A 28000-nucleotide genomic window follows, 5' to 3' on the forward strand; every position below is an offset into this window, starting at 1 on the left:
GGGCAGAGCTCTATGGTCAGAGCGAGGCGCTCCGGCCGCTTGTCTCGACGGTCCCCGCAGCTGGGAGGTCACGTGACCGTGGCGGGGGCGGGCGGGAGGTGTCGCATCATGGCGGCGGGGAGCGGTGAGCGGGGACGGGCCGGGCCGGGCCGGGGTGGTGGGGGGGATCGGCTCCCGGGGCCTTGACAGCGTGTGCGGGGCGCTTCTCCCCTCGGCGCGGAGACGCGGGGCCTGGCGGGGCCGGGTTTGGCGGCGGATCGGCGGCGACTTCTGTCCCTCCCGCGGGTCCGAGGCTCCGTGTGGGTGCGAGATCCCTCAGGCTGCGCCCGGGCTCCTCAGAGGGGCGAGGGCAGAGGCACAGGGCTCCGTGCGGGCGCTGCTGCCGCCTCCGCAGAGACGACCGGGGGTTTTGGTGCCCGAAATGCGGGTGTTTGGTGCGGGAGGAGACGCTGCCCTTGCTCATTGTTGCTGCTTTCCTCAGGTGTCGGGGCCGGTGCCGGCAGCGCTCGGGCCTCCAGGCACAGAACGGCTCCATTCTGGCTGGTAAAAAGAGTAAAGAAGAGGAGGACCGAGAGAGATAGCCTTTGGAAGCGGTGTGACACCTGGGAGGGGGACACTGCAGGGAATCCCTAAAGAGAAGAAGAAGAAGAAGAAGAGAATAGTGACAATGAGGGAAAGGACTGAGAGGCAGAGCTGGAGCTGGTGAAGAAGAGAGGAGATTGGTTTCAGGTGTTGCCAGGGGAGGACCTTGTCAGGATCGAGCAGAGCCGGGTTGTTATGGGGGGTACAACTCTCATGACAGCTCCCCAGCACAAAGCGCAAGCGTGCTGTGGGAGAGTTAAGTCACAAAGCTGCAGTTTGCCTTCAGTCTCCTTCCTGCCTCTTGTTCCAGTGCGTGTTGGGCTGCAGGGCTTGCTGCTACCACTGCCAGTCGCTTGATAAGCTCCCTCCCAGAGAGCAGGACCTGCTGCCTGAGAGGTGTCTGTGGGCAGCTCTGTCCTTCATGACTAGGCGGCATCTCGGCAGGAGCCCTGCTCAGATCCAGACGCTGGCTCGCTGCTGCGTTGCTGTGCTCCTGAGCATTTTTTCCCAGAGAAAATAAAATCTCCCTTCCTTCCAGACCCCCATCTTGTCTGTGACAGTGCCATGCCCTATTTACAATGTCCAGAATGTTTTAAAAATTGGGGTTTGGGTCTTTTTATATAGCCGTGTTGCTGTTTCTTTTTGGTTACTTTTGTAAAATTAGGGGGTTTATTTTACTCTCGGCATCCAAACAACGGCAGGCTGTGGGATGCGCGGTGGGCATTCCCCTGCCCTTTCTCAGCCGGGGTGCGCGTTGCTGTCACTTAGGCAGGCGAAGCGGGTGCCTGCAGAGACGAACCGCCGGCATCCTCGGGGACGTGGGGTTTGCAGTGCATGGATGCTCACTGACTGCAGGGTGGGCGCTGTCCCAGGCACGCACAGATTGTTCTTTCAATAACTTAATAAAAATGACATCATATAAAATACGGTCACATGCCAAAGGCCCTTCTCGTTATTGACCGCTGAGTGCTAGTCTCACTTAAAATTGATGATGGGCAGCAGAGTGCACAAAGCTGATGTCACAGAGAGGAACAGCTTTGCTGTCACAGATTTGACATGTCTTTTCACTAAGGCAAGTTTTGACATTTAAATGCTGTTCAATCCATTTAACAAAATTGATGGATTGAGTCAGAAGTCTCTGATCCTTCTTCTTTTGACCCCGATACGATTCTTTCCCTGTTCAACTGTCTGTCCTTTAGCCTTCATGTCTTTAGGTATTTTCTTGGGTGAAATTTTAATGATTTTCCATTATCCACATGACTAATACATGATATCTAGCTGTAACAGAGAAAGGTGAGACATGACAAGGAGATGCAGGAGTCCTCAGTAAAGAGCTGAACACGTTCAGCGAAGTTCCGGATATCTTGCAGGCACCCTTGTCCTGGTTTCTCATCTTTAAATTTCCTCCTTTTGTTTCTGCCTGGCAGCTGACCCTTGCCAATGGCTCTTGATTGCTTTCCTGCATTTCCAAACTGTAGCTCCTGACAATGAACTTCCCTTCGTGCTCAATCTTCCGAATCTTTCCTCTTACCTCCCCTCCTGGGGTGAGGTGAGACCAGGGGGCATTTCTGTAATCTGAATTTGCAGCAAAGTGGGTCGGCAGGGAAAGAGCCATGAAACAGTTTGGGTTTGATTCTAACGCACACAATGAGTTTGTAACCGTCTTCTGTGTCTCGTAGCTGGTTCCAGCAGAGCGGTATGGCAGCAGTACAGCGAAACGGGACATCGTTGCCTCCTTGTTTCTGGACTGAAATGAAGGGTAGTTGCTTGGATGAATTTAGACTGAAGTTATACTTTGCTTTTACGCGAAGGATTTATCTACATAAAGCTTTGTTTAGTTTTTGGCGGAGATGTCCATGCTCAAGGAACACCTCTGGCTGTTTCCTGTGCGTACGTGCTTTTCTGGATACTTTGAGAGCAATTTGCAGACACCGAGCTGGCAGAGAACCATCTTTTTTACGTACAACACATGAGCTTCACGGGGCACTAAATGAAATTGTATAGCTGTGCCATTTACTGGTGAACGCACTGGTGATCTGGTGAAGTGTTGACTCTTTTTGTATTGTTTTTAAAATTGCTTATTAAAAGAATATTTTTTTAAAAGTCATTGCAAAGTGAAACTTCCGGTGCAAGCTTCACAGCTCATAGCTTGCTGTGGCTTTCAGCAGCTGTAGCTCCTGCCTGGGCTTCCCCTCCGCCGTGCAGTGCTGATCCTGGCTCCGTAGGTTCCTCGAGTAGCCCAAGGCTTCTTGCCAAGTCTCCCCGCTTTGAGCTCACTGTTGCTTTTCTGCCCCTCTCCCCTTCTCCCAGTCTCATCACCAGCCCAGACTCAGTCCCGCCTGCACCAGCTCCCTTTGCAGCCCTTGTCCACCCACACCCCAGCTTGGATTCTTTCTGCCTTCCCAGTTTTTGCCCTCTGCTCTCATGCAGTCTCAGATGAACGCCTTTTTCTCCTTGACTTTATTGCTGAGCTGGTCCCCATCTCTCTTTTCCCAGCATCCCAGGTGGTACTCATCGAATTACCAGCTGCTCTCCCCATTTCTTGTCCAGCTTTCTGCCCTTCCCACAAAACCCACCAACACACTCCCTTTTTCTCCCCTGCTGAGTCAGAGTCCTCTTCCAGAGCTTCTGCTACCCCCTCGCCCACCCGCAGTCCTGATTTCACCAGGCATCTTAACCACCATCCGCTCTTTCCTCTCTCTGGTTCAACTTCTCTTCCCTGGACACTTGGATCAGATGGTGTCTTTGCGTAGTCGAGTTGAATTAACAGGAAAACATTCTGCAGCTCTCAGTTCTGTAGTGAACTATTTTGGGGAGGGTCTGGCTGCCCTGTTGGCCCGGGATGGAGTTTGGCAATCTCACCTGGAGACACCCGGCCGGGGAGAAGCTCCTAGGTGCCCAGGAGGGCAGAGAGCTCACTGTGCACGTGGCTGGGGCAGCAGGGATCGGCTCTGGTTCGTAGTCAGAGTTTTTCTGGTTAGGTTCTGTTAGCTTTGCAGGCAGTTACTGGACTGTTAGAAATTGATTTGGCTTTATAAGCCTATTAAAAATCTGACTTTAAGCTGTTAGGTGTTTCAGCAGAATCTTTTCATCTCACTGTGTGCCTAAAATGGGGGAAGTTTTCCTGTGCGATTCTGCTTCTGTCTAGAGAGCAAACAAATCGAGTGTTTTGTTAACCTGGGACAACCCGTAGAGCTGAGAAGCAAAGTTTAGCTCGGGCACCCCGGCTCCGGTGTCTGCCTGGGGTCCCCTGACGCCCCGGGACGGGCTGTGTGACTGCATGACATGCCCGAGGAGGCTCTGCGCTGCTCAGCAGCCATCGGGTCCCTTGCAAACTGTTATCTGTATTTTGAACTGCGGTGGGGTCTTTATTCTCACCTGCCCTGGAAGGGGAAGGCAGCTGCGTTGCTCTCAGGATTAGGAGTTTCTCACACATCTAGCCTGATTTTATTCTAGAACATTTTACAGTTGCTTATTATTGTGCCAGAGTTGACTTTGAGTTTAAATAGTTTGGGTTTTGTCCCTGGTGCTTGATCTCTTGATACAGTTACAGCTTTTTTAGTTCCTATGCTAGACTGGACCCTGCGTTTTCCTGATCACTCAATAACCTTTCTCTGTACATGTTCCAGCTTGACTTAATTTTTCTTGCCCAGGGATGACCAAGACAATGAACCCACCTCAGAGACACAGCCGTGCTTTTGTGGCTCGTGTTAACGCTTCCACCGTGGAGGTGTGCTGGAATCTGCTTGTTTGATCAAGGCAGAGAACGGCTTAAACCAAGACAATTGCTGAGACAGTGATTTTTTTCTTTTTTCTTTTTTTCCCTCCACTTTTTAGAGCACAGTTCTGTAATCCAGGCTCCCCAGCAAACACATACTCCAGGAGCCCTCTGCCTTTATTTACACTGATCGTTTGTGCCGCTGAGACGGAGCTATCGTCAGAACTAAGGATGCCACTCTTCTTCCGTAAGAAGAAACCCAGCGATGATGCTCGGAAGCGCCTTGAATACCAAATGTGCCTGGTGAGCAATGCTGAGGTCTTTTCTGTTCTCTGTGTCTGGTCCTGGATGCCAGGTGACGTGGTACGTCCCCTGCGTCACCAGCTGTCATGTTACTGACCTTGCCACGACAGCAGGTCGTCTTCCTAGTGTACATCAGAGAATTCCTGCTTTCCCTGTCTCCCTTTGCCCTCCCATCCACGGGTCCCCCCTCTCTGCCGCTGTGGGCCCACGTAACGTCCTCCGCCCCACCTGCCAGCCCATCACTCCTTTCTCCTCCGTGCCCCTTCTCTCTCGCAAATCTCCCACTTTGCTTTTCCTGCCAAGGAACCTGTGACATCCCCTTTTCCATCATACCTGCCTTTCCTCGTGCCCTCTTTTGCTTCTCATTATTATTTCTTTTCTTCCTATCACTCAAAGAATTAACTTAATTAAGGATTTAGCCAGGATCTTCTGGGATAGATCCTCAGCAGGTTGCTGTCATGCCAGCGAGGTCAGCAGAACTACCTGCTTTACAGCAGCCAAAGATTTCGAGTTGGCTTTCTGAAAGCAATCTTCTTTTGAATTATTTCACCTATTCTGCTGTAGGAGCTGTGGACCGGTGCTGGCATAGGGGATCTGCTGTGCTCTACCCCAGAGGCACCTGCCTTTTAAAAGTGACAAAATTATGCCTGTTGGATGTCTCTAAGGTATTTTGGAAAGGAAGGGTTCGTTACGTACCGATAATGAAGCTAGTTTTACTGAATTTATTGAGTTGGAGGGTTTCTGTTCAGCTCCTGTGGGGCTGCGGGGGGCTAACTTAGTCTGTCCATTCTAGGATTAGTTTTGTGTCACGTGCTGAGTTTAGGGTCAGGATATCTGATTCTGAAGACTTAACAGAGGCATTAACACATGAGGGTTTGTTGCCTCGTGCAGTACCTTTTATTTAAGAATACAATTCCAGAGATGCAGTGCTGCTGACGGTGAGGTTTGTCCAGTTTCATTGCTGTTAGCAGCTGCATCGGATGTAGTTGATTTGAACATGGAAACCCACTTTTGAACAGCAGCAGTGAGTCCTTGCTCCTCCTTACACAGCAGAGCTGGCTCTGCAGCTCTCACGGCAGCAAAAAGGCGATAGCAGGTTATTTTGGTTTCTGTGTACAGTTCAGAAGAAGGTCTGTCTGCTGGGTGAGACATGCCAGTGACACAGCAGGCTCTTCACAGGCCAGGGTGGCACTGCTCTTGTTCCTAGGAAGTGATGGTTCTCTGGTGCTTGAGAACCCAGCGTTTCCTTGCTATGTCCTTTCAGTTAAAATTGCAGAATTAGGATGTGCTTTGGTTCTTCATGCAGAAATTCATTTATTGCGCCAAAAGGGGTTTTCTGCAGTTTGCTTTTGCTTGCTGCGTTGTAGAGCACGCCCTTTGCTTCTAGCGTCGTCATTGAATTACATGGCTGTGGCAGAGAACTGTAATTGCATTTTCTAGGGAGGGGCCAGTTGAGTAGTTTAGTCAATATGCAGCAAGAGGTCATGTATTTCTGCATGGTCTAATTCTCCGGGTGCGTTTCTCCTCTCTCCAGGCAAAAGCAGCTGGTGCTGATGACATTCTTGACATATCCAAATGTGAACTCTCAGAGGTACGTTCTCTACAACTTCCAGTGTTAGCTCACAGGTCTGATTCCTCTGTCTGCTTCTTGTTACCAACTGTCAGATTTAGTATCGTGTCTACGAGCCTTCAGACAGAAATGGTCTTGTTCCTGGTCCACTTCTTCCTACATCTGCTGAGCTCTGCCTTTCAGGCGGGGGCCTCTTCCCCTTTTTTGGTGGGAGATTGCCTGTTCTACCTGATGCTTCGACAACTTTTCTGTCCTGGGAATCCTTTGTCATCTGACAAGGTGGGAAGGGCAGAGTGGTCTCATACTCTCCACCAGTGCCTTGGTAGAACCCAAGTTTGGGACCTCGTGGCCTAATTTTGCTAGTCATAAGGGAATTTGTTTGCCAAAGCCTGACTGTTTCTAATCTTAGAGCTACAAGGTCTGCCACCCACACTTATTTTTCAATATAAGTGAAAATCCCTGGTTCCAGGCTGCTGGTTAAGGATGGAAATCTCACTTCCAGCTTGGCTTCCTTCATGGCAGCTAACTAAATCAGAAACAAGCTGTCTGCTGGAGAGAGAGTGGTTGGTGACAGATTGCCAGGCTTGCAGAGGAGACACAGCTTTTCATTCTGGCAGCCAGGCAATCCTGTTAAGCCGAAGCCCATTTCTATTTCACTTTCGGCTTTTATTAATTTGTCTTGCGTTTCTAAAAACTTGGTACCTGCGTAACCTTTTGTCACGGGTTGCCTTTGCCAACAGATATTGCAGGGAGAGATTTGGGGCCATCCTGGCGAGGATAGCTGTCTGCTGTGCAGTATGAAATGGCTTTGCTGAGACTTTGGGATGTTTTGTTCCAAGATGAGAAGCCAACAGCATCTTGTGTGTAGGTTTGCGAGCTGTGTGGGACAGCCTGCGAGCCAGTCTGGGTAACGGGGTGGCAGACAGAGGATGCGCTGAGCCAGCTCCATTCATAGCCGCAGCTGGTCTTGGATCCCCAGCGGCTCCTTTTGGATTGGTACCATAAAACTCTGTCTTGCTGTTTCTTTTTAGCTTTTGTTGTTTCAATAAATAAAGTCAGCCATCAGTTTGGTCTTAAAATTAACTCTGGACAAGAGTTTGGCTGATGCTGGTTCCTTGCTGCAGAACAGGTCACGGTGCTCAGCCTTGGCTGGCACGGGCTGAATTTGCTGGCATATCCCTTTTCTGAGTGCCCCTCTCCTGCAGAGCCTGGCCCTTATGAGGACACTCAGTCCTGCCTGTTGCTCACCTTTCTCATCTAGCCTGCTGCAGCGTGTTTGCCGAAGTTGCAAAACCACAGACTGCATTAGTATGATGACTAACTGAAAATGTGCCTGAACTCTTGAGTCATTTAATTGAATATTAAATCACCAAGACTTGAATTTCTGCCGAAACCTTGGTCTGTTCTGTGCTACGCACGACGCTGTCATGTTGTGGAAAGCCACTGCACGCTGTTTAAATGGAAGCTAACTGGGAAGTACTGGCATCCTGGGTCAAAACCAGGGCCAGTAATTTTAAGAATCACTTCTGTTTTCATTAAAGTTAGTTATTCACACTTTACAGGTGGACACTGTAGAAGTGCTTACAAAGATAGTATCTTGAGAAGTCTGACATGACTATTTTTAAATTATTTTTAGGTTCCTTATGGGGCATTTGCGACTTGTAAAGTCTTGCAAAAAAAGGTAATGTTGCAATCGGAAATTATTAGATAATTCTATTATTATGCTTGACTATTATTGGTGTGTTTGAAATGGCTGCATCTGGTTGTTTATGTGTTGCTTCAGAAGAAGCTTGCCTATAATGAATTTGGCCACTTGTATACGATACTACATAGAGAGCAATTTGGGTAGGACTAATCCTGCCTGTGTGCTTTGGGGCTGACTTCTGCCCTGAAAGATGCGATGGTTGTTTCTATCTTAGCCTATCTAACGGTATTTCTCATTGTTTAGATCTCATGTTAAATGTTTGACCTTCTATGAAAATCCATTTACTGTTTTAATATTTTGCATGATACTGAATAAGATATTGAGGTCTTACACAGCCCTCACAATTAAATCTCAGCAAATGTGCTTGTTCTAGTCAGCAATGTCTCTCGTGTTCATGTTTCAATGGGATCTTTCCTCCTCAGGTGCTGATTATTCATACGAATAATCTGACATCCTTAGTTCCAAAGTCCTGCAGCCTCATGAGTCTCATAACTGTGAAGGTAATTGTGATTCTTAACATTTTCCTTGCATTCTAGCTGCATTAAGTCACACTAGCCCAAATAAATCCCTTCTGTGTGACTGTCTTTGCCAAGAATCGGTAACAAGATGTGAAACCTGCCTTTCCTAGGTTTGCCTCCTAGGTAGACAGGTAGCGGTCACTGGGCGGTTTCTGTAAAATCGTAATGAGTCCCAGGACTCCTCTTCATAATCCCACACTTCCCCCCTCAACAGGCTCTCGCAGTGATGGTCAGTCAGGGCTGAGCGTGTTGTGGGGTAGATCTTCTGCACTGGTGGGTCATGTGAACGTGACCGAAACTGGTGGTGGGTGACCGTGTGTGATGGGGCTGTATCGCCGTGCCTGGCCTAAATGCTGAGGGCTTTCAGCTCTTCCACCCTGGTGCTGTGGTTCCACCAGAGGCAGAGGCATCCCAGCAGCTCCCTTCTCCCCGTGGAGGGAGGTCTCCAGGCATAGTCCTGCCTGTTCCCTGTGCCAGCGCTGGTGTTGGAGCAGTTCAACTTCCACGGAGCAGTTCAGCTCACTGATCCTGCAGAAAATGTCTTTCTCTGCCAGGCTGGCTCCATGGAGGTGATTTATCCAGTTGGCTCATCCAGTTACGTGGAGCAGCTCCCTTGGTGTCACTGCTCTGCCTACTCTCTTGTTTGTTTATCCACGTTTAGAGGCTTGAGTTTTCAAAAGACCGACAAGAATGAAGTGCCTATGTCTCCTTGAGAACTTAAGCCGCTTTTCAAAGCCCTGTTGGAAGGGAAGTAATTTCCATTGCTAGATAATTCATGGCCTTCATTCTTGCACTGTGACTTCTTTTTCCAACCTTGTTTGATGAAGTCGTCTACTCTTCCAGGTTCTAGACCTGCACAACAACCAGCTGGCATCGCTTCCTGCTGATATTGGTCAGCTGACGTCTCTTCAGGTAAAAGATTTGCAGCTGCATCCCGAGTGCCTGTACATGTTACAGGACAGCAAGAATGTGGGGTTACTGCTGTTTGTTTTATAATTAATCACAACTCAAATGATGGTGCTCGTATTGTCAGATCTATCCCATTGACATGACTGTCGCTGTTGAACTGGCTTGTTGGAGAGGGAGAGCAGGAGAAGAGCAGCAGAACAGGCCTGCTGAACTATGTAGTCCCAGCTTAGAGCAAGGGCTGTCAGTCCCAAAGGCTCACACTGCCAAGCAGGCGCTATGAGCAAGCAGAGCTGGAGCTTCCAGTGCACTTGATTTCCCAAAATACTCAGGTTTTACCATTCTCCCTGGGGTGATTATGTTGAGAACTCAGTGCAGCGTGTCGCTGTGCATGCTGAGGGTCCGCTCTGCTCGGGGTGCAGCTTTAGGCTCAGTCCCTGCTCCCCAGTGGGAGCTGGGGTGGGGGAGTGCTGCCTCGGAGGGGAGGACATTGCTTCCCGGGTCCCGCGACTGGCTTCAGCACCTCCTGCTGCTCTGGGTTGTGACGGGTTTCTCACTCATGAGGTAGCTAGACATACTCCGTATCCAGGGCTTCTGGAATTATTTTTTTTTAACCCGGACAGTATTGTCTAAGACCAATTTCAAGTTGTCCTTCTGGGCCCGAAAGTTGTCCCAACAGCATAGATGTGTAGAAGAACTGAGACTTGTGTAAAGAATGTCTTGAATATGTTTTCTGTTAATACTTTAGGTCCTAAACCTTGAAAGGAATCTTTTAAAATGTCTTCCGCAATCTATAGGAGACCTTGCCCAGCTCCAGATGCTCAATGTGAAAGGTATGGCACATGTTGCTTGTCAGTGCTCGGGGCATTATCCGTTTATTACCTGGGTCGCGTTGAGCTGCATTGGTAATTATTCCTTTCAACCCAAGCAAGCACCACGCGGTTTGCACTGTGAATGCTGAGGAAGAACGCCAGAAAGATTTGAATTCAAATAGTTGGCAAGGCAGGAGAAATCATAGAATCATAGGGTCATAGAATGGTTCGGGTTGGAACTACATCTAAGCTGAAAATGATTCCTAAAAATTCCCTGAGTTCTTAGGAATAACTGGGGTTGTTCGGCTGCTTCTTAGCAGATGCACGCTCTGTCTGCCTTGGTTCCCTGCCCTGTGGTTCGGCTCACGGCTCTCGGGTCCAGCTTGCTCCGTATGGTGTTTCCGTTCAGCTCATTGCCTTTCTGGAGGTTGTTGGGTCGTCATGCCCGATCTCAACAGCTGGAAGCTTGCGTGTGTGCCTGCACGCGGGCAGCATTTCGGAACCCAGCTGCCTCATTCCTGCGGCCAGGAGCACCGAGAGGGCTGGAGGCACGCGTCTTCCTCCGGGAGCATGAGACCCACCTCGGGCTGGGTGTTGTGCGTGCCCTGCAAGAGGAGCCCCAGGCTGGGGTTTGTCCCCCCTCTGGGTAATGATTTAGACCTAAAGAAACCTAAGGAAAAAAACGAAGAAATCTGTCTATGCAGGTTCAAGTGTAAGAAAAATAGTCGATCTTTGGCAGCAGCAGTTCAGTAAAGCAAGCAGAGTGGTCAGCCCGGATAAACTGAATTACAATTAAGTCCACCGACACCCAGAGCTTGGTCCTGTCAGCCTGCGTAGCCCCGCCAGGTTTGCACGGCCCTAACACAAAGCTCACAACCATACCTCTTTTCAGGAGTCCTGGGCATTTTCCAGATATGCAGTGCCATAAATTTGGGAGAAAAAGGAGACTTAGTTGCAGGGAGCTGTTGCTGAAACAGGGAAGGAAATGGAGGGCGAGGAACTTGGAAGCGCAGCTCAGTTCATTGCCGTATCTGTCCGCAGTACCTGCCTCTGACCCCTGGATGTGCAGTCCCACACTCGCTCCCCTTTCTCCCATCTCTGGTACTTGCACCGAAGGGAAGACGACTCCATGTTAGGAATATTCTCCTGATAAAGAGCACAGATCCAGCCTGCAGCACTGACCTCAGCTGAGGAGGTCGTTTCGGCATGAGGATCCACTACCAGACCCATGCACCTGGGCTGTGTGCGAGTACATCTTGAACCCCGTTTGCCTGGGTGGGCAACGGCAGTCTTTGGAGTCCTCCTGTGACCCGTGACAGCCCCGTCCCCGTAGCAGAGTATAGAAAATGAGTCACACGTAGGATTATGGTTTGGTGTTCCTGCAGATAAACTTGCTGGCTCCTGCTTTGGAAAAGTTACGTGATGCTAACTGGCTTTTCTCTCTCTCTAGGTAACAAGCTGAAGGAGCTGCCTGCTACCGTGAGCGGCTTGCGAAGTTTGCGCACTCTGGATATCAGCGAGAACGTGCTGCAAGAACTGCCGCGGGTGCTGGCTCACATCCGCACGCTGGAGGTACGCACCCGTCCCCTTTGAGCCATCTCTCCCCTTTGCAGGCTGTTTATTCTGCTGCAGGCTCTTTCCCTTCCTGCTTGCTCAATACAATAATAAATTCAGCACAGAAAGTGAATTTTTAGGGCTTGGGCAGGACCCACTGTGGGGGATTTAACAAGGTTATATGTGGTTCATGGTGTCCAAAACAGCTTTTGCAGACCCTTCCTGCTTTGATCTTTTCCGATCACTTTTTGCCATGGCTTAATCATGACAAAGTAATCCCCAGGGAGTGAACCCCCGGTCTTTGCTGCCGGGGCTGTCTCTGAGAGCACAAACTGTGCCTGTGGGCTCAGGCTGACTCAGCTGCTTTCCACCAAGGCTGATCCTACATCAGCAGATGGGATATTGCCTCCATTGCCATGACAGATCTCTGACTCATTGTCAGCCTCCGTGGATTTCTGGCTCCCTGGAGTACACATTCAAAATGGGACAAGCATCAAGATTTTTATGGATGTGTTACCTCCTGGCTGCCAAGCCTGTCAGTACTACTCTGTGCAAATGTCAGGCGACAGGGGTGACGCAGACACCGGCACGGAGGGTGTGAATAAATGCTCTCCTGTCTCACAAACACAAACATTAGGCTTCACTTCTCCTGTGGGCAGTCTCTGAGATGAGGGATCTGTGCAGCTTGCTCCCCTGTGCTGACAAAGTGGTTCCTCTCTGGACCTTCCTGCTAAGCCCTTCTCTACAGGAGGCAACGTTAGGTCCTTTTGGTGGCCACAGTAGGACAAAACAGCAAGTGGTCCTTCCACTTGTTCTTACTGGTATTCCTCTTCTCTCCATGTCCTTTCTGTCACCATCCCTTCCATGCATCATGCTCAAGGGCTCCAGCACACAGAAATGAGTAGAAAATCTCTCTAATTGAGAAGTGCTGTACCCTCTTGTGCTCATGTCTACAACGTAGACAAGTCTGCACAAGGGAGATGTTCCACTGAAGGACCAGCTGAGAAGCTCCCAAACAAGAGACAGTGGAGGCACCTCTGAAAGGTGTCAAGCACCCAGTGGAAATTCAATACAAACGTGTATTTATGTCAGAATTTAGGGCAACATGAAATTACCACTCCGTAAGTGAAATTTTGGGGAGCTGCAAGGGTAACTGCAGTTGGACTCTGGCTGGGCTGCCAGAATAACCTGCGGCTCTGTGTGTTCTCTTTTGGAGACGCTGACCTTGGATGCTTCTTCCATGACCTACCCATCACCTGATATTTGCAGTGCAGGTACAGAGGCCATTCAGCAGTTCCTCTGCAAAGGTAAGCAGGAAGAGTCTGCGGGTGGCAGCAAGAACCTGGGGACTGCGCTGTGCTCTCATTAGGTGCCGCGGCATGTTCAAAGATTGCATTAACGAAGGACAGACATTAGATTGGCTCTGCTTCTGGTGCTCTGCACACGTGGCACGCTGATCAGAGAGTTATGGGTCTTTGCTGGCAGAGAGCAAAACAGAAGTCCTTCCTTGAGACTTGCTTCTTACTGTCACACTGAAATTTGTAACGATTTTGTTAAAACACCAGAATAGCTGAGTCAGAGACTGTCTGAGTGCCCGTAAGAAGTCATTGCGTATCCCTGTGATTTGTTTTCCCTTTTGTGTTTCCTCAAGTGGGAGGATTAGGCATAGTCCAGGTACAGCCACCTTGGGACAAGGAGATAGAATCAGTAGTCCTTCGAGGTCCCTTCTCCCCTCCTTTTCTGTGAGAAAGGACTTGGGGGCTGCAGACTGCTGGTTTGTTAAGAGAAAGATGAAACCAGATGGGAAACTGAGAGGACAAAGATAAAGTACTGTGAGTTTGTAAACACTGAGTTTAATACAGACAGGAGGGTTTGGAAGAGGTTTTATGCAGAGGAAGTGCCTTGCCAGACATTGTGCTAATTCCTGAAATAAAAGGATGGTCAGAACGTATTTTAATATGGGCAGTAGCGTGTGCAGCCCTGCAGAAGTCAGTACCTGTGTGAAGGAAGCATTTCCCTCTGAGCAGCTTAGCTTTGATCGTCTTCCTGGTGGGAATGGGGCGGCAGCGTCTCCCCTCAGAGCTTCTGGTTGTTAATTCTGCATGAAGGAGCCCTTGGACGCTCGCCTGCGGTGGGGAGAGGGAGCACGGTTGGAAGCAGCCTCACACGCCAGCCAGCCCTCGGCCGTGCTACCAAGGAGGTCTTTAAGCACCAAATGTTCTTGTTTTGTCTCTGATACCTTTCAGAGTGTGGAATTGCGTACTACCCTCCCTTGCAGTATCTGCACACCGCGCTGGAGAGCGACGGAGGAGGAACATCGGAGGATGGGGTGGACAGGGCAGTGCATAAGTACTTGGAGGAGGAGAGCGAGTGGCAGGTGAGGTTCCACTGCATGTGAAGTTGTGCAAGAGGGGTTTGGATTTGTCTCACCACTCCATCAGTGGATCTCACAGCACTTAGCACATCATCCCTCATCACCTTCCCTGCCACGGGATGCCTCTTTTAGGATCAAGAGAGCATCAGCGCCCAGAAACAGGCGTAGCACTGTGGGCGTGGGTGGCTCTTCTCCTCCCCGATGGCTGGGGATGGTGTTACCACTGCTGACTCCTGGAACACACATCCTAAAGAACTGTCTCCATCCCTGAAAGCCGTGGTGCAGTCAAGGGACAGGGGTGACAATGTGACACGGGGTGTGCAGTGTGGTAACACGTGCAGATTTTTGGGGGGACAGCAAACTGCAGAAGAACGTTGTGATTCCCAGCCAAGCACTAGGCATGTCCAGCCCTACGTGGGACAGGTGAGGCTAGGCGTGTAATTCCCATGAGCTGTGCTAATTCCCGTGCTGTTTAGCAAGTACAGAGCAGATTTCTTTGACCCTGGAGATGCACGAATGACTGGACTTTGTGGCGATGTTAATCTTCTTGTGCCTTTGGTTGATGTCTGTACTCAGTTAGGGGAAGGTGTAATGTGGGCTAATAATATCTACAAAAATTGCTCCTGGGAGTAAATGTCTGCTGATACTGCTTATTTTTCAGAACAAATTCTTGGATTATGAGAAGAGGAAGGTAAGGATGAACCCCTGCAAATGCTTTCTCGGCAGAATAGCTCCACTTTTCTTCTTGTTTTCCCTCCTTTTATCCAGTTTCTCAGCTCAAACTGAATGTTTTGAGAACTGAGCTGTTGCAGAACTCCCCCACAGAGCTGCTCACTCCTCACTGCAGAAGACAAGTGGGAGCATGGGGGAATCTGTGGCTGGCTCGTCTGACACACACAGCCGATGAGCTGCCATCTCTCTCACCAGCGAGCAGTTCCAGTTTAAATCAGTCTGTGTTTGCTGAGTTGGATCCGGGGGCTTTCACGCCCGGTGGCTTTTTTCTCACCTCTCAGTGCTGAAAGCTCAGCTTGTTTTTCACGAGGTGGGCAGACGTGTGTGAGCAGCCCATGCACAGACGGCTCAGTATGTCCCTGCCCCGAACTCCAGCCCCTCCGTGTCTCCCACCTGGGCTGATAGTGCCACCATTCCTGCTCTCTCTTACTGTTCCTTCTTTCTGTCCTCCATTCCCCTCCCCTGGCTGCATTTTTAGTTTGCTCTTCTTTCTGTTTCATTGGTCTCTGTCTCTCGCCCTGTGCTCTGTCTGACGTGGAAATAATCAGAAGCTCCTGTCATGCAGTTCACCTCTCCCTTTGGCTGCAGCTGCTCGTAGCCGGCTGCTGCCTTCGCTCTGTTGTCTTCAGACAAGGGAGTCCCCTCGCCATCTGGAATTGAACACAACCTTAATTTTGGGCTTCCCTCCGGGTGTTTGTATTGGCTGTTTCAGTTGTATGGGTCGATGCGCAGGGACTTCGGCTTTGGGACTTCGGCTTCATGACTATGAAGTGGGTTGTGGGGAGTTTGGAGACTGTCATAAAAGAGCAGCAGCTTCTGGCTTCCTAAGGAGAGAATGTTTCCATCCCCTAGTCAAGCCTCGTGTTTGCCGTTTGGCTAGCTTTCTTGTAGTCGGGGGGATTACTGTGCCTTGTTCTACATTTTTGCCAGAATTTGTTCTTGCTTGGGAAGGAGCGGAGCCAGCAGTCTACTGATTTCATCTTTCTTCTTACTCCTCTCAGGAAAAAAAAATGCAGGAGAAGCTGGAATTTGAGCGACGCCTGAGTATGGGGCAAAGAGAACATGCTCTGCTTGTTCAGCAGATCAACAGTCAGAAGGATGAGATGCTGCAGACAGTGAGAGAGGTAGGTCTCCTCTGAGCCAGCCCCGTGCAGGACGCTGCCTTCCCTAAACCACGTTCCTCTGGTTCCCTCTTGCTTTGGCCCAGGACCAGATGAGGCTGGAGGAGGGTCTGACAAAGCACCAGCGCTATTTGGAGGAGGAGCGCCTGAAGCTGCTGCAGCAGTTGAAGCAAGCGGAGCAAGGCATTGCCAGCCGTATCCAGAAGCTGCTAGAGGACAATCAGAGGTAGGGCCCCAGGGTGTCTTGCAGTCATCTCTGTCCCTTGGGGGCTCGTGATATTTTGTCCCATTCTGAGCGGTTCATTTTGCTCTTTCTGAGTTTTACAGCACTGGTCAGGATCAATGTCTGTAGGTGGTGCCTTAGTTGAACTGCCAAAGTCCCATTTAAAGGAAGTGAAATTTGGCGCCTTAAAAAACTGTGTTTCACACATATCTGTGACGTTGGAGTTTTGCAGCGCTGTGGAAAAAAACTGAATTCCTCAAGGAAGGTGCATATTTGAACCCTGGTTCTTGGGTACCACTGACCTAGGTCTGCTGGATCTCCTGCTGGGCTGGTGCTGACGCAGGGTTACCGTTCTGCTTAAAGCCACTTTACTGTGCATGAGGAGCAAAGCTGTTTTCTGCCCTCTAGGGGAGCAGGATGTCCTGCTCAGCTTAATGAAAACCTCTTGGTTTATCTTTTTTTTAGGCAAAAACAAAGTTCAGACATTCTGAAATCCTTGGAGAATGAGAGGTGAGTTCTCTTTGAAATAGGCTCTTTTAGAAAACGGGCAAGAAGCTGGGAAGAGGGCTGGGACCTTCCTTTCAGAGCCACCAGTCTGAATCCACCTTAGGTCAGGGGAGGTTCATCTCATACCTGCAGCTGGAGGCGAGACTCTGGACTAGATGTGCCTGGTCTTACCCAGCCTGGCAAACCCAACGGGATGGTGATTCTACCTCTTTTTCATCTCTGAATGGTCTTAGCTAAGGAGTTTGGGAACAAAACCCTGTATTCCAAGGACCAACAGAAATCCTACATCTGTTGGAAATCAAGGCATTTATGAAGATGGTCCAGTGATGTGTACGGGCTGGGAGGAATACGTTGAAAGCGATGCTCCATTCAGCCCACACTCCGAGCTAGCTTTGTCACCAAAAGTGGTCGTCCCCAACTTTCCCCTGCCTATATGCTGCCCCCTCCCTCCAGCCAGCTGTTTGTGCGGTGGCACAGTAAACTGGATGGGGACACTGACCTGGCTGAAGAGAATAATCCCTTTGTATGTCAGATAGTTTTCCAGCCACGCCAGTTCCTGATCTGGTAAGTGGTGGTGTGTGCTTGTGCTGGGACGAGGACAGGGGAGGTGGGGATGGAGGCCAGGCTGCTTTCAGTGGCCCCGCTCACTTAGGTCGGCTTTAAAGCGCTCGTCAAGCCTCAAGAGAAAGGAAGGCAAAAAAAAAGGACTGACACTGTGTTTGGTGAGAATGTACGCACGTTGCATGGATGTTCTGTTTCTCAGAAAGATCAGCTTTCCACTCTAAGAAGCAATTGTCCCTGTGGTTTTGAGCAAAATTTACATTGTCTCCCATAGACTTAGAGGTTCCTTACCAAGAAATCACGGAGACTTTTGTGTCTCTGATAAGCACACGGCTTTGCTGAGCAGGTGCCGGGGTAAATCTGCCCAGCCTTTAGGCTCTGAGCTGGGTGGGTGGAGGAGAAGAGCGATAGCACTTGTTTGAAGGAGTGGCTGATTGTTCTTGTTTGTTTGGCAGAATAAGGATGGAACAGCTGATGGCAATAACACAGGAGGAGACGGAGCATCTACGCAGAAGGGAAGTGGCCTGTAAGTCCAGACAACTCTTTGGGGGGGTGAGATGCAAGAAAGACCTGGTTCCTCTGGAGATGTGCTGAACAGGTGACAGCCACATGGGAGATGCTCTGTCACACCCACGTTCTTGCTGTGCCGCTTGGTGCAGTGGGGCAGAGCTGCGGGGAGTAGCATTGCACTGAACCAGAGCTTGTCCACTGCTTCCACCTTCAGCCCACTGCCGGTTCTCCTTGAGGTGCAAGCTATGCTCCCTGGTGGCTCCAGGTGTCGCACAAGGAGTTTGTGACACTGGACATAAGCGCACAAAGTGCTTCACATTTCAGAGGTACCAAACAGACGTTAACTGATGAGGTTCCTGAGGCAGGAGGCGTATGGTAAACGAGAATGGTGCTAGGGAGCCTTTTCCGCTCATGATGACCGTGTCCAGATCCGCGGGGGCTGCAGGGGAAATGCTGTGTGTTGTCACCCCAAGGACGGTTGCTCTCAGTGGGATGGGCAGAGCCGCAGCCCGTCTGAGGGTCGGGAGGTGGTGACTGGGCTCAGCACAGGCAGAGTGGAGTTTGCTCAGCTAATTTCCCAATAAATAGCTATGATTCTTGCAGCTGAACGAGCCTGCTCTGAAATGAATGAAGTGGAAAAAGCAAGGACAGGTTGGGGATGAGAGAGAAGGCACTGATAGTTGCAAGTGATTGTAGCAGCAGTGGCAGATGAGCGCCTGTTCTAGACACCCGCTTCTGTCTCCTAGCTGCCATGCAACAAATGCTGGCCGAGAGCTACAAGAACAAGCTCATCCAAATGACCTACGAGTCTCGTCGGCAAGACCTCGTCAACCAGGCCTGCTCCAGGTATGGTGGGAGATGTCTGGGGCTGGTGGTGCTGTTGTAGAGTCCCTTTCTTTCCAGTAGTCCCTGGTGTAATTCCCATATTTACACCCAGGGACCCCAGCAGCCGCTGGAATACGGCAGGACAGCTGTGTAAGAGCAGGTGACAATGCAATTTACAGGGAGCGTCAAACTTGATTAAATGACCCACCTTTTAACCACAAGACTATGCATGTTAACCATACTTTGGATTAACTGTCACTTTTTCACACCGTTTATTTTACTTGGTACATATTGCTGAATGTGGAGGATGAAATTAGACTGGTCTTTTTCTTGTTAGCCAGTTCAGTGTCAAACTCTAGCACAGAACTCCTTTCCTCATCTCCCAGGGTTGTCTCGAGGATGCTGGTTGTATTCACGTAGGACTCGTTGTATTGCTATAGGTACAGAGAGCATTCTGTCTCTGTTTACAAGAAGGTGAGGAATTTTAATCTGTCAGCATCTGGCACTGAACAGAAACACCCTTGTGTGCCTGCGAGCTGCCCAACGGAGACCGGTGGGCAGACATGGTCCTGCCTGCAAGTGCAGGCAATACATGGCCACATTGTCTGGGTCTCCATCAGCGCTCCCTTTCCAGTGCAGAACACTGACGTGCAAGTTCACCACCTGAGCAGCTCACCGGGGCAGCAGCAGCCCCTGCGTGGACTTCCAGTCGTGCACGTGCAGGCAGCGGTGCCTCTGCTCTGGCTCAGTCTGTGGTGCAGGTTTGGTTTGGTTGTAGGGAAGGAGGTTTTTAATGTCAGTCTTCAGTGACCCTTTTTCCGTAACAAACTTCATCCCTGGATTCCCTGTTGCCCGCTTTTCCTCTTTTTTCCATCAAGAGTCTCAGACCCAGCAGTAACTCCATGGCAAATCCATCTTCTTGCAGCCTAGCTGAGATGGACCGGAAGTTCCAGCAAATCCTGGCTTGGCAACAGCTGGATCAGAACAAGGCTGTTAGTCAGATCTTGCAGCAGGTAGGTGAGGGAGCAAACTCCTTTTTGGGGGGCTGGAGGGAAAGCAGGGTTGAGAGTTGCACGTGAAAGCAGGGTTGAGAGTGGCTCACAGGAGCAACGGTGGCTGGGCTGGGCTGCATGCAAAAGTTATTTTGTAGGACACTAAGTGCTAAACTTTGGGAATCTCTGGTATTCTAACAGACTGATGTGGGTGATTGGAAGAAAAATGTATGTATTTCTTAACTAGACAGCAAATTTTCAGAAAGAACAGCAGCACAGACCACGGGAAGCAAAACTGGTCTGTTGATTAATAGGATTTTGAGACAGAAGTCCTGTCTGTTTGGCAGGTCTCCTGGTGACTTGGGGCAAGCTGCCTACAGGAAGCGTTTTGAAAGCCTCTGCTCCTTTTGAAAACCTTCTGAACCTGAGACCTCTGTGGCTCGCTTTCCAGAAGTGCTGGGTAGCCATGCCCTATTGCACAGCCTGGGTGCTCAGTGCTGCTGAAAATGAGAGGTGGGGTTCGTACGGAGCATTCAAAATGTGTGTTTGAAGAACACGAATATAATTTCTGTAAAGTGGGTTTTACCTTTTGGGCCTGTGGGATCTAAGCCATAGGGTAATCAGGACACTCGTACAGAGTAAGCACTGCTCGGGTGCTTGTACACGAGTCACTGCAAGGTAGCAGAGTTTCTTTCTTCGCCCGCTTGGAGCTGCATGAACAGCCCTGACTAAGCAGGATGCTGTCTGTCCCTTAGATTGAGATGCAGAAAGCTGCCTTTGAAGCTCTCCAGGTGAAGAAGGATCTAATGCACAGGCAGATCAGGAACCAGGTGAGTCAGCAACAGAGGAAAGAGCAACCAGCTACTCCGTTCATGCCACCAGTCAATGAGACACTTCTGAGGAGGATCAAAGCGCATAGAGCAGGGTCTGGAGGAAATGAAGAGCTCTTGCATTGCTAAGAGCTCTGGAACGAAGCATTGGGCAGTGGTGGTTAGACCACAGTCTCCCAGCTCCATGGGAGGGAGTGTCAATGCAGGTTTTAGATTCGTGGAAGTAGCGGAATTGCTGTTGCTTCAATTGTCTCAGCACTAATGTGGATGAAGTGCTGGAGAGTGGTCGCTAGAGGACAGACCTGCATTGGCTCTGTAGGGGTGATCTGCAAGTGCAATTACAATTTCCTTCAGATTGTGTACTTAGCAGGGCTGCTGTTTCCAGAGTCCACTGCATCTCCATCCAGCACATCGGAACTGCACCTTGAGCCATAAGTTCACCTTTTCTTTCCCATTCTCAGCCTGCCTTTCTGAGCTCCATTCTGCAGAAGGTGCAATGTGATAGTTGGGGGAGGAAGAGCCAAGAGCTGGTGGAGAAAGTAGCGGTGGTTGATGCATGGAGATGGGAAGGTAGCAGTGGTTGATGCAGGAGGATGGGTGGCTGGTTTCTGACACAGTGCTCCTCATCTGACCCTCTCCCGATCTGGCACCAGCAGAAGTGTCTCAGGTCAGGAGTTGGTGCATAAGCTTCAGGGTTTGGATATATCGAGTCACTCAGTGACCAATCTCTGGACCGTGCTAGAAGCCTATGGATCGTGCATGGCCAATCCAGGAGATGAGTCTAACAACTCTCCATTGCTCGAGTTCCTCAATAAGAGCCCTGCAATTTGCTTGCACTTGCTCTGTAAACAAAGGGAGTTTGTTCCCTGGTACCATGGCTGGACCTTTTACTACTGAAATCCAGCCCAGCCCACCAGCGTCCTGCCCAGGCAGTGAGCGGGCAGGAGCCCTGGGTGCCGCCTGCCGCAGAGCCCCGGGGTCGGCAGCAATGTCGTGGCACACGTCGAGCAGCGTGGCCTGGGGATGGGAGGTGGCCTGGCAGATAGGAGGGCTGGGCTCTCGGCTTGGCTTTGCTGTGGGACCTCGGGCAACTCACTTCACCTCTCTGTGTCTCAGTTGCCCCACCCAAAAGAGCCACGTATCATTATGGGATTTGCTGGAGCCTCTAGAAACCAGGGCTCTGCCCCAGTTCATCTGCGGTTTGAAGCAGTGGTGCTAGGAGGACTTTGACAACCAGCCGCTGCCTTCCAGAGTGGCTGCAAAAGGTTTGGCTGAACAAACCGATTGCAACGCGCTTCTAGACTTGAACAGAAGGTATTTAGAGCAGAGAGACAATTAGAGAGCAGGGGACATAGCTCCTCAGGCAAGAGACGACGAGTGACCTTAAGAGCATGTGTCACGGAAGGGCATCAGCAGGTTCCCCAAACTTCTGGGCGGCTCTGCAGTGCCCAGGGCAGCAGTTACACCTCATTTTAAAAGAGCGTAAATTAAAGTCATTTCAAATGTCAGTAAAAAAATGTTTCATCTTCTGTTTAGATTAAATTAATAGAAACAGAGTTATTGCAGTTGACACAGCTGGAGTTAAAGAGGCAAGAACTGGACACAGAGACGCTGCAGGTATGTAGGGCTCTGGGGCTGCCCCACCACCCTCTCTCTGCTCTGGGATCGCAAAAGCTCCACTTGCTTCTTTTGCTCCTTGCAGTTTCCACATGGTTTTATGCTTAGTCAGAAGGGTACGTACCCACAGGACACCACAAACCCCTCTTTATGTGGGAACGTTGCTGCTGCTCCTAAACATCTCAATGCATTTTCAGGGCAGAGACAATCGAGCCGGCCCTGACAGCAACGGGCAGTTCCAGGTTTGCTGGGTGGGGAAGGACTTTGCGATCCAGTCGTTGGCTGTCCCAGAAACACCTCCCTGCCGCGCATCGCATGTCTTCTTACGTTGTTATGTTGCGTTTTGGTTTTACATCCCTGCCAGTGATGGCTGTCAGCTCTCCCCCTTCGTTTCTAAGCCTTGTCTCCCAGGCTGCTCTGCCGCCGTCCCACCATTCGATGGGCTGACTTCATCAGCAGTCACACAGTGAGGAATAGGCAGCTTGGCTTAAATTTTGTTATTACGCCTTCGCGTCAGTTGTTTTCTTGTGCGTGCTATTTGCCGGGCTAGGTCACCTGTTAAGCGAGCCCGAAATCTGTAGCAAACACCATATTCTTTCGGAGAGTAGTGCACCCAGCAGGCTGGTAAGCGCTGACTTAGGCCAGGATCACCTCTGAGCCCTGTGCTGGACACCTTGAAGTGTAAGATTTGGGTTGTGCTACCTTAACTCACGCCGCTCCTCTGTATAACGCTGCATCGGAGGCCTGATGGTGGGGTACTGCCCAGAGCTCATGCAGGGAAGACCAAGGAACCCCAGGCAGATGTAGTTCAAATGACACTGGACTTGGGTGGCTCCTGTTAGGTGACCACAGGAGCTCCAGGGGAGTGCTGAAAACGAGGATCTGTCCTCGTGCCCCTCTGCAGCACGGCAGACAGCACAGCACGTTTGCAATTTCAGCACTGGGTGCTGAGAAATGAGGCATAAACAGCTTCATCTGTCTGGATAGCCCCTGCCATTTGGCAGAGATTGCTGATGGAACCCCCATCGCACGGGCAGCGCCCACAAAGTGCTTTGGCAGAAGCTTTTCTGCACTCGTGCTTCACACCGCCCGGGCATCAGGCAGTTGCTTCCTCCCCCAACGTACAGGTGCTTTAGTGATGACCTTGATAAATCATTGGAAAGCAGGAAGAACCAAAAGCACCCTGCGAAGGGGAGGTGTTTGCACAGGTCTCTTGCAAGGTCAGTCTGGGAGAGAGCAACCCCAGTGGGGTGTCCATGGTGCAGATGGGTAGAAGAGCTCATCTCCAGGTTAGCTGAAGCTGCCTGGGTTTCTTGTCTGGAGCAGCTCCCACGTGTCGTTAGTTGTCCCTCTTACCTCTGTGGGGGTCCTGACGCAGCAGAGCTCTCCTGCCGCCATCAGGGCAGAGCGTCTCTGATAGCTAATGGTGGGCTTTGCCTGTGAGAGGCAGGCGTTCCTGTCTCCTGCTTAAAAAGAGGACCTCGTCCCTGCGTAGGGTCCAGGTGCTGATCAGCGAAGGTTTCCCCACACTTCTCCTTTAGGAGGTCAGCCTTCTAGCGGAATCCCTGTCCCTTTGTCCATGGACACCTGAAGGCCTTGTGGCCGATGACTGCTGGCCTCTGCTCAGTTAATGATCCTCCAGCAGGTGTGAGCTCCCTGGGACTGACCCATGCAGAGATGCCACGTGGTCTCACGTTCCTGAGACAATTAACCTCTCCTCATGATTTACCTTGATGAAGGTGATGATTTACCTTGCCCTGGTACCCGGCAGTGCTTGACGTGAGACCCCCAACGAACGCAAACGTCCCAAAGGTGTGGGGAGGTTGCTGCTTCGCCTGTCCTGCATACCTGCAGGCTTCTAGACCTAGTTTCAGGCGATCCTTCTCAGTTAAGGAGGGGGACCGTGAACACTTGCGATGCCATTGACTGAGCTTGTGGTGGAGTGATGAAGAGCCGCTGCAGGCCAGCACAGTCTGGGGCTGCCCAGGGTGTGCTGGGGCCTGGTCCCACCACTGCTCGGTGCAGGACCCATAGAAATGGGCGCAGCTCGGGTCTGCCGTGCCAGCTGCTAGGACAGGACTTGGGCTGCCTGCCCAGCCCTGGAGCACAGGGGCTTCCACGGCTGCTGTGACTGGTTTGGGTATGGTAAGTGCTTTGCTGGAAACGCGGCGGGGGGGGCTTGCAGCCGCACGGTGTGGAGGTGTGGATGCCAGAGTCTTTCTGTTGCAGGGGGTGATCACAGAGCAACGCCAGGCTCTCGGCTACCTGCTGCAGCAGCTGCTCAAAGAAAAGAAGCAAAGGGAAGAAGAACTGCAGCAAATACTGGTAACGAAGGCTCCTATTTATGTGCCGTAGATGAGGAAGCACGTGGGCTGGCTGCAGGGAGAGGGTCCATGGCTCAGCACGGGGATAAAAGGGAGCAGAGCAGGGCTCTGAGGGGTTGTGTCCAGGTCCAGAGACTAATTTAACTTCAGTGAGTGCTACTGTAAGCTCTCAGGGGCATAGTTCCCGCCAGTCCCTGGTGCAGCATGAGGCATTGTCATCGTCCGTCTTCCCCCGTCAGGAAAGGGAGTCATAGGGCTAAATACTGCTTGCAACATTATCTGGGGCTGTGAAGGAATGAATTTGTTTTTCAGCTGGAAATGGAGGCAAAGAGCGAAACCAAACAGGAGAACTACTGGCTGATCCAGTACCAGCGCCTGCTGAACCAGAAGCCCCTCTCCCTGAAACTCCAGGTCACTGCTGCAGTTGATGCTTTCCCTGTACAGAGTGTGGGGGCAGCGATGGCAGCCCCGCCTGGACCCGCAGGCTCGGCTAAGACAGGCAGCGGGGCGCAGACGCCTCGCGCAGACCCCGGGCTGCCAGCGTGCTCTGTGCTGCCCAGCCGCCCCCGCGCTCGTCCCTGTGGAGGGACGTCCCTGTGGAGGCTGCGGATGGGGCTGTAAGGAGCCGACACTCCGGCTGTCTGCCAGCCGGAGCTGCCATCCCACCGTCAAACTGCGGTGCAGAGCACTCTGAGCACCTTCCAGGCAGGGCTTTTTGTGCCAGCTAAACCCCCAAACAGCCCCGCTTGGCTCCCCAGATTCCCCTGCAAATCTGTCTGAATGCAGCGACTCCTGCCCGTTCCTGCCCGTACGTATCGAGGCAGGACTTTGTGCTGTTAAAATACCGGGGGGTTCCCACGGGGGGATGGATCTGAGCTCTGCCCGTGCTGCATGTCAGCTTGCGTTTGCAAAGTGGGTGCTGTTGCAGACTTCGGCTGACAAAATGGTTATGTGTCGTTCTTCCCAAAACACGGTGTTTTGAATTGTGCTCATAAACCACCCGGGGCCGGAGCTCCTCCGGCTGTTGGGCTTCTGAGCTTTGCCAGCCTCGCTGCTGCCTGTCCCCGTGCTTTTTCTCGAGAGCGAAGTCTGGGAGCTCGCCTTGTGTTTTGCAGGAGGAGGGCTTGGAGAGGCAGCTGGTGAACCTTTTAATCGAGCTGTCTGCTGAACAGTACGTGCCAGTCTTTGCACACCATCGAGTATCCTTGCAAGCGCTCAGCACCATGACTGCCAGTGACCTGGAAAAGGTACGAGACAGCAGATACACAGTGCGGGATGACGCTGACGGATCCTGCCCTTGCTCCGAGCCCAGCTGTGCTCGTGGCTGTGCCCGCGGCAGGTCTGGCACGAGGGACTGTTGGTTCTCCTGGTGTGTCACCTCCCAGTAAGGAGAGGTGCCAGTGCTGCTCTGTGCCCGTCCCAGCAAGCGACTGAGCACTGGCAGGGCGGGCTGTTGCTTGGCTCTGTCTTTCCACACCCCTCAGATGCTCTTTGTAGCAGGCTGGCTCTTGCCAGCGAGGCCCAAGAGTTTGGAGTGTCCCCTTGGGGACACAAATCTCCTTTCCCCGCCACGAGCTAACAGCCCTGCTCTTGCACCGCAGATCGGCGTGACGGAGGCTGGCCTGCAGCGTGCCATCCTCAAGCGAGCTCAGGAGATCCTGGCTGTGGCCAAGACGCTCCCAGGTACCACCAGTTCTTTTTTGCCTGGTCTTGGGCACGTTGATACTCGTGGCAGGTACCTGAGCCTTGGCCGGTAGATCTGCAGGGCCAGGTGCCTCCCTTTGGGGAGCGGAGCTCAGGCTGCACTGGCGAGCTGGGGCCGCTGACTTTCCTATTGATTGGAGCCCCGAGCTCCCATCTGCTTGCAGCCACCCCCGTGTGTGCCGGGTGGGTGGGAGGGGGCAGCTGTGCTGGTGCTCAGACCTCCTGCTTGTGGTTGCAGAGCTGCTGAGGGTGGTGGACGCTGAAGTCCCTGGAGCCCCAGAACCCAGCACTCCCTTCAAGGAGCCTCCAAGCCCTGTGGTCCCAACGGTTTCCCCGCTGCAGTGGGATGAGAAGAAGTCGGAGTGCGTTGTCTGCATGGAGCAGGAGGTGAGAGCCGGGCACACGCGTGGTGCTGGAGCAGGGGGTGGAGTGAGGGCAGGTTCCAGCTCATCCCCCGCCTCCGTCTCTGTGTCCCCAGCCTGGCCCTGGGCAACGCTGGGTGCTCATCCCTCCGGCTCCCGAGCACAGCAGGCAGGGCAGGGCAGGGCTCCCTGCGGGAAGGAGCTTGCTGAGCTCCTGTGCACGTCTGTCCACAGAGCAGCCGTGGGAAGCGTCCGTGGGACTGCTCGGTCCAGCCCTGACCTGTGTCCTTCCCTCAGGCCCACTGCACTCCTGCTCCGCACAGCACAGCCCCTCGGGCACACGCAGCACCGGGCTGTGCCCAGGGATGGGGCGCAGGGCTCTGCCTGCCGTGCTGTGACACCCCCGGGCGATCCCCATCTCCAGCCCCGTTCTGTGCTGCGCTGGAGTAGGGCAGTGCTGGGATGAGCGCGGCGTGACACCAACGCTCTCCGTGTCTTCTCTTTCCCCAGACCCAGATGATTTTCCTGCCCTGTGGCCATGTCTGCTGCTGCCAGACCTGCTGCGAGCGGCTGCACACTTGTCCGCTGTGCCGCAGGGACATCGCACAGCGCATCCGCATCTTCCACAGCGGCTAGGCAGGGCGGAGGAAGGCGAGGCTGCCCGGCATCGCCTGCGTCACCTCTTCCCAGGGTGATGTGCCTCTTCTGCTCTGTGTCAGTATTAAAGACGCTAGCACAGCATGACCAGCACTGCCCTCCCCGTGCACGGCCCCGGGCTGGCTGCCGGCTGCACCCAGGAGTCTCGGCATCCTCCACGTTCCCGATGGCTTCTCAGCCTCTGCCTTGGGTCCCCTCTACATCTGCGTCCCCTCCTGCTGCCTGCCCGCCCAGCACCCTCCTGGCTGGTGGAACTGGGCACACTTCTGGCCCCTCCTCCCTGGCCGATGTATTTGCCTTCAGCAATGCCCTCGCTGCGCAGGGACACAGTTAGTGCCATCTCTGAAGCCACCTTGACCTTGCAGCTCCACTGCTGCGGCCGGGGCACTGCCGTGCTCCTGCATCGAGCGCCGTTAGCCAGAGGTGGGTGAATCTCCCGTGGGAGGACTCGGCCGGGGCGGGCGATGCTCTGGCGTGCCGGCGGTGCCTTGCACCAACGTCATGCCAAAGGTCTGGGGCTTCTGCTCTGGCAACCCACGGGAGTGTGTCTGGGGCACCGGTGGGCTGCAGCCGTGGGCAGCGGTGCCCGGGCAGAGCGAGGAGCTCCCCGACCCCTAATTCCTCCTCCTGGTGTAGAGGAGAGTCTGCAGCAGCCCCAGATCTGGGACGCGAGGGACCCGCTCTGGCCAGAGGAGCCTGGTGGGATTCCGCACCCAAAAACCTCGGGCTGTGAGCAGAAAGCGCTGCTGCCGCGACAGCCGGCACAGCGAGGGGGTGGCTGGGCTGGGGCTGCGCCCGGTGCAGCTCTGCATGGCCGCTGTGCGTTGGCATGTGGGTGGTTCTCCATCGGCATTAATAAGTAACGATCCCAGTCAGTCTTTCGTCTCTTGACCTTGAGGTATAAAATGCAGAGATAAGCCCGGTCCCGCCGCAGCCCTTCCCCCAGGAGAAGCTATTAAAAAGCAGCTGGTTTCTGCTGGTGGTTGTTTACTG

General features: G+C 52.2%; 1 protein-coding gene across 5 annotated transcripts; it reads left to right on the plus strand.

Moving 5' to 3' along the window:
- On the plus strand, nt 1–27986 carry LRSAM1 (leucine rich repeat and sterile alpha motif containing 1). 5 transcript variants are annotated; one of them, XM_075771984.1, is made up of 26 exons: nt 38–124; nt 482–543; nt 4420–4603; nt 6138–6194; nt 7810–7854; nt 8301–8378; nt 9240–9308; nt 10051–10135; nt 11565–11686; nt 12885–12975; nt 13915–14045; nt 14704–14733; nt 15776–15898; nt 15982–16121; nt 16584–16628; nt 17642–17712; nt 18443–18542; nt 19447–19534; nt 20269–20343; nt 21880–21960; nt 24190–24285; nt 24597–24695; nt 25400–25531; nt 25886–25967; nt 26227–26375; nt 26861–27986. In XM_075771984.1, the coding sequence occupies exons 3-26, from the start codon at nt 4532–4534 to the stop codon at nt 26984–26986; spliced, it is 2187 nt and encodes a 728-aa protein (XP_075628099.1). In that variant the 5' UTR covers nt 38–124; nt 482–543; nt 4420–4531; the 3' UTR covers nt 26987–27986. The 5 variants fall into 5 exon arrangements, with proteins under 5 accessions (XP_075628103.1, XP_075628099.1, XP_075628098.1 ...); XM_075771988.1 differs by lacking the exon at nt 482–543 and having other exon boundaries at nt 1–124; XM_075771983.1 differs by lacking the exons at nt 38–124; nt 482–543 and adding an exon at nt 719–837.
- Nucleotides 27987–28000: the final 14 nt, after the last annotated feature.

Source organism: Balearica regulorum, chromosome 20, assembly GCF_011004875.1.
Source record: "Balearica regulorum gibbericeps isolate bBalReg1 chromosome 20, bBalReg1.pri, whole genome shotgun sequence".
Taxonomy (NCBI): domain Eukaryota; kingdom Metazoa; phylum Chordata; class Aves; order Gruiformes; family Gruidae; genus Balearica; species Balearica regulorum.